At 38.7% G+C, this 5,861-nt stretch overlaps 1 protein-coding gene across 1 annotated transcript; it reads right to left on the bottom strand.

The window, feature by feature from the left end:
• Positions 1–650: 650 nt before the first annotated feature.
• lmf1 (lipase maturation factor 1) lies at positions 651–5,251 on the bottom strand. Its single transcript, XM_088283669.1, has 11 exons — positions 5,029–5,251; positions 4,261–4,570; positions 3,956–3,966; positions 3,406–3,554; positions 3,200–3,265; positions 2,956–3,123; positions 2,642–2,822; positions 2,367–2,520; positions 2,068–2,251; positions 1,763–1,875; positions 651–1,683 (listed from the first exon to the last, which is right to left on the bottom strand). The coding sequence occupies exons 1-11, from the start codon at positions 5,243–5,245 to the stop codon at positions 1,497–1,499; spliced, it is 1,740 nt and encodes a 579-aa protein (XP_088139795.1). The 5' UTR covers positions 5,246–5,251; the 3' UTR covers positions 651–1,496.
• Between the last annotated feature and the right edge of the window lie 610 nt (positions 5,252–5,861).

The following is a 5,861-nucleotide window of genomic DNA, read 5'->3' as shown; positions in this document are numbered from 1 at the left end:
TTTCTCTCTCTCTCTCTCGTTGCTTATTGGAGTGAGCACAGAACGCATGCTCGCTCTTCAAGTGTTTAAAGGGAAAGTCCACCCCCCCCAAAAAAAAAAATCCATTAACTCCCCAATGTGTAAATACAGGATATTAATGCACAATAAATGTGTGTGAATAAAACAGGAATTAGGTCTAATTGGCTCCCCGTTTTAAGGTTCCTCTGCAGCACAACACGCTCCATTTAATAAAAAGTTCTCTTCAAAGGCGCAGCTTGCTTTGCACTAATTTAGTATTGAAAGCGCATCATTGCGAGTTGCAACACCGTATTAACTCGAGGCTGCACCATGCGCGTAATATTGGTTGGTTACGCACCGTGCACCGCTTCAGGACTCAAGCCAGGATATTGAACGGTTGATTTATGAAAGCGATGTCAGAAGAGTGAATGTTTTGCAGTTTATACATTATGTGAGCTGCACTACACTGGCAGGAATGAATACCTCTAGTAGTGTGCCACAAACGTACCTGGTGGGACAAAATGTCTGTGGAATATATCGGGGGGCAAAAAAGTTCCCACCTCACCTGTGAAAAGAGAATGTGAAGACTCAACGAGGGGGAACAAAATGTCAAAATATGACGCACAAAGATGATCATTCACTGCACATTTTGTTCCATGCTTTGATACAATACCGCCGGGGAAAGACAGGTCCTATCCTTTAGCACCACCTAGTGGTATTCTGCAGTTACTACAAGGGTTTTTTTTTTTTAAACGTTGATCCGCTACTTGCATTTTGTAAGCGTTTTAATTCTTTATACTTGAATAATTATCAAAAATCTTTAGATTGTCAAATTTTAATAATAAAGCACATGTATAATGCTAACAAACAAAATGACATTGAGGTACCAGGATTTTGAATAAGGAAAAAATGCCCACAACCACAAGCAGTCTCATTAAAAATAAAAGGACATATATATTTCCTCCTTCTTTACAGGCATTTTGCTGACATGGTAATAAATATTCTTAATGGAAAAATGTTTCCCGCCAAAGTGACGGGATTTTGGCAATGATGGAACTCTTTTAGAAGCTTTTTTTTTCAATGCACACCATAAAATGAAAACAGCACAATTACTGCCGCAGGTGGTACATTTTTATAAATCAATAAGCATAACTACTTTCTACAGCGTAGTTCTCATACACCTTGTCTTATGACAGGTAATTTATTCCAATTTTATGCAATATAATTTGCAGTTTATCACAGCTTGTGTATAGTCGAATGACATTAAAATCACATCATTTGAGGTGAATAAACAAGCATGGAAAGTAGACTTGTTTGCTTATTTGATTTTGGTCAAACGCACGAGCAAATGTAAAAAAGGACACATACCATGATGACGATCATATGTTGGTCCCCAAATGTATTCAGGTACACAAAAACACAAAGTTCTTTTACAATATTGATGAAAAAAAGCTCTTTTGACCACTTTAGTCATCTGTGTGTCAACGTCACCAATGTCCTTAGTTCTTCCGTGTTGGTATATGTGGGTGAGGCCAGTCCCTGGACTGGAAGTATCCCCTGAGTGCTGCAAGGTCCACAGCAGGGAAGTAAGCACCGACACGCTTTCTTAACCACCACTTGCCCTCGGCTGCACTGGCACTGCCTGGTTGGCTGAACTTGTATCTAAAATGCTCCCCTCGAACCCACCTGACACATAGATTTAAAAAATAAATAAATAAAAAGTTAATACTCATTTATTTGTTACGAAACTATCAAAGTGTCTTACCTGGGGATGCCTTTGTCCCGGAAGGGGTTGTGGTCCAGCAGCGAGAGGACTGTGCTATCGTTGGCTAACAGGCGTCCTGCTATGTGAACGACCCACTCACTCTGCTCGTAGGTCTGTGCGGAAATGGGAACGCGGGGATTTTTTATTTAATTTTTTGAAGTATCCTAGGACTATTTGATCATTTAAAATCAGAATTATTTACCATTTAGTGACTCTATCACAATAATACTCAAAATAAAGGATTGAATGTATAAGGAAGCATTCATGACTGGAAAATGGAGATGTTCTGCTGTTGAGCGGCTCACCTGGAAGGCCGCGAACCACATGAGCCAGTCCAGGCGGTAATGATACGGGGAAATGAGACACGGCCGTCTGTAAAGATCTCCTGGCTTACAAAGGAATTGGTATTCCTCCCAGACTGCTTTCGGGTCTTTGGGATCCTCACTCAAAGTGCCCTGGAAAATCACCTCTGTGCGCTCCTTGGTAATACTGGAAAGAGGAACAAAAGATTTGGACGGCAAATCAATACAGGTGTGACATGTGAAGGATCTCTTAGGGCATCTCTATGGCCCTAACTATTAAAACGAATTGTACTTGAATGTACCTGCCAAAGGCCCCATAAGTGTTGACGATGCGCAGTGGGTCAAATGAGGTGTTCATCACCTGTCTGGGACTCTGCAGGTTCATCAGCACCGGAACACTTAGGCAGCCAATCAGAATGCCCAAAGACACATTGACCACCTGACGAATCCGCATTCCTGATACATGCATAAAAAATTTAAAAAAAGAGCGGCAAGAGCAAAAGAAAGTTAATACAAATAATGTTTGGACAAATGAAAAAAATAAAAACGACAACATTAATGACAGCAGCGCGATTACCTTTAGTGGCTTCGGGAGTTCGTCCGCTTTTATCCTCATCTTGAATCTTCAAAACTGTTTTCTTGGCACCGCTACCAGAGCGAAACAAGAAGCCCAGTGACGCGTCATCAAAACAGGCCAGACTGGGTACAATGGTCAACCAGTTGAGGAAACTGAGGTTCCCACTCACTATCAGAACTATCTGAGACACAGCACAGACGTGGAATGATCAACAATTGGATTCATTTGAATTATTTTTGTCTTCGCAATGCATCTGTGAGTTTACCGAAACATTTGTAAGCTCTAACTCTTAATTACCGTCTAAAATAATCTACCTGAAAGAGGACCTGGAGTGCGCCATTGACGATGCACATTCGCCTGCCCAGGAAAGTGAAGAAGGGGACGATGAGCTCGATAAAGTGGTTGGACATAGTCTCGAAGCGATGGAACCACCAAGGGGAGCGATGCATGTAGTAAGACACCGGGTTGGGAACAGGCTGGGTCTGAAATGACAAGGATATTTCGCAACAGAAATATATTAGGGCGGCCCATCCTTTATCCTTAAAAAAATCTAATTACCTCATAGTGATAATCCATGCAGGTGAGGTCTCGCCAACATTTATCCCCTCGGATTTTAATCAGGCCCTGAAATAGAAACACACACGTCAGATCTTCTTCATATCAAATCCTATGAAATTTGTAGAAATGTACATGAATGCATATTAACAGTCGTATTGTATATATAGAGTGACCAAAGAAGAAGCAGGGAGGATAGTTTGACTCACAGCTCCAAGCATGATGCGGACAATTAGCCATCTGAAAGTCCAGATGCAGATGAGGGAGGGGGGGCAGCGGCGGGGGACTTGGGACAGAGTCCACACGGGACACAGGAAAATGGCCAGGAATCCCGTTTCCAGCAGCTGACTCTCCCAGCCTGGAGAAACATAAGAATCTTTGCTAGGAGCTACTAATCGATAATGGAAATAATTAAAGGTTAATTATAGCAATTATAGTAAAATAAATAAATAAATAAATTAATTAATTAATTAATATCATTGTGTTTTGCATATTCCGACAAGTATAGCTATTTACAGCTCTTCCAAAAAAAAAAAAAACAAGTGAAAAAAATAAGCATTTCAACCCCTAAAGTTATAACAAATTAATACACCACATCTAAAAATATTTATGTAGTAATATTATGCTGTCTCAAAGAAAGCCATTTTTAAAAAAATGATTCTTCAATAAATTAAAAAAAAAAACAAACAGCATGGTTTGATCTTTGATTGTTGGACACTCGGGTGGGTGCTTGGACATGCAACCATCAAGTAAACTTACCAAAGGAGTACCTGCAAAGGAATAAAAAAAAAAAAAAAAAAAACATTGTTAAAATGTTGATACAAGTAAATCAATGAAGACGATCTTTTAAATTAATTTTCTTCCCCCCACAATTCAAAACAATTCTCACTTTCTAGTGACACAACATAGCAAAATTACTATGTAGCTCATGAAATATTTTCTTTCTTGCTTAATTTAATATTTTGTGGATGGGCATGGACATCAAAGAGACAATCATTTGTCTACAAGCAGTCAATTTTCAACATAAGTCATTCTTGCACAATTTGAGCGAATCCAAAACGTACCAAAGCTGTCCCACATTGACCAAGGAGTGGTAGAGCACCCACAAGGACACCATGATCAACATATTGGCCATTCCCGTCACCAGAACAAAACCAGAGAGGGCCATCCCCAACAAAGCGATGCCATCTAGGTTTGCGTCCATAATGCTCCAGTCCAAGAACCACAGGATGGAGGGTGTGTAGGCCAGAGCGGCCATGCCGATCTTTCCTCCAACGTAGCGCTTGACACTATTGAGGTAACTCTTGCAGGGCATCAGGCCATTTTCGCCGATCAGCTGTTTATTCTGGTTGTAAGCGACACTGAACGCCACAACTAGAAAAAAAAAAGTCATAATGAACAATCTCTTACGCATGAGTGAAACATTTTAAATTGGTGATAGGCCAAAAGTATTTTTGTGGTGTTGTTGAGTACAACTAGATTGAGTTCAACTAATTAATTTGAGTATATCTGTCAATAAAATAAATTTGACATTGGCATACGTGTAATAAGAAAGGAGCCGATTGTAAGGCAATCAAGGATTCATTCACGCTGAATACTGTCAAAAATACATGATTTCTATTTAAACATTAACATACTGGAAACTTTTGACCCGAGGTATTAGAATTTCTTAGTATAAAATATTTAAGCGATCATAATTAAATCCAGTTCAACTTCGCTATGCTTGACAAAATACGTACAAAGTGTCGTCAAATGTTATAATTTGAGTTTCTTGAGAAAAACCAAACAAAACAAATTGCTCATTATATTTAAATTAAAGACGGCATACTCACAGTAAATAAAGGCAACGGAGCGCAGCAGCACAATGCGAGTGAGCCAGAAAGTGCCCGTTTGTAACGACTGGAACTTCTTTCCTTTCTTGGTACCTTCGACCGAGTTCGCCGCATCATTTCTGCCATTTCCTTCGCTAAACTTTGCGTCTGCTGTTAAAGCACCCTTGAGGTGTCGTTTCCTCACTGACGAGCCATTGTTTTCAGTGGAGGTCGCCATGTTGCCTACTACGTCATCGGTCACGTGATCAAACACATGCGGAAATTAATGTGATTGTAATAAAAAAAAATACATGTATTAAAATTACTTAACGCACAATTTTCTGACCTAATATTGCGTTTGACTTTTTTTTTTAGTTTTAATGAATAAGTAAATATTACAATAATTATTTCGAAACAACTGTACGTGACTTTTGAGTAGATAGGTGGCGTTAATAAATGTTTTTAAATATATTTAAAAAATACATCATACTATGGTGATTATTAACTGTATTAGTGTGTGCAAATTGATGCATTTTTTTTAATTATTTGAAGTTTCTGTAACACTTTTCACTCAACCAATCAGAAAATAGAAAATGCTGTCACTGCTTCACATCAACAGACGTTAGGTAAATTTCAAATCTGATTAGTTGAAAGAAACTGTAAAATAGTTTCAATCAAGGCTGAAATCTGATTAAAAAGACAACAATAAAGGTTTTTATTGGCAATGATGCCATTCTACACTTCTTAGTCAAATTATAACTATAAATAGCTGTGTTTTTCATCAATATTCTCAAACGTGTTAGAAAAAAAATCCAAGTTACATTTTAAAGTTCAACGAAAACATCAGTAGCGCA

Source organism: Idiotropiscis lumnitzeri, chromosome 20, assembly GCF_059441095.1.
Source record: "Idiotropiscis lumnitzeri isolate Australia: NSW breed Sydney's pygmy pipehorse chromosome 20, RoL_Ilum_1.0, whole genome shotgun sequence".
NCBI classification, from domain to species: domain Eukaryota; kingdom Metazoa; phylum Chordata; class Actinopteri; order Syngnathiformes; family Syngnathidae; genus Idiotropiscis; species Idiotropiscis lumnitzeri.
Note: the sequence above shows the minus strand (reverse complement) of the source record. Positions and strands in the feature narration are given on the sequence as shown.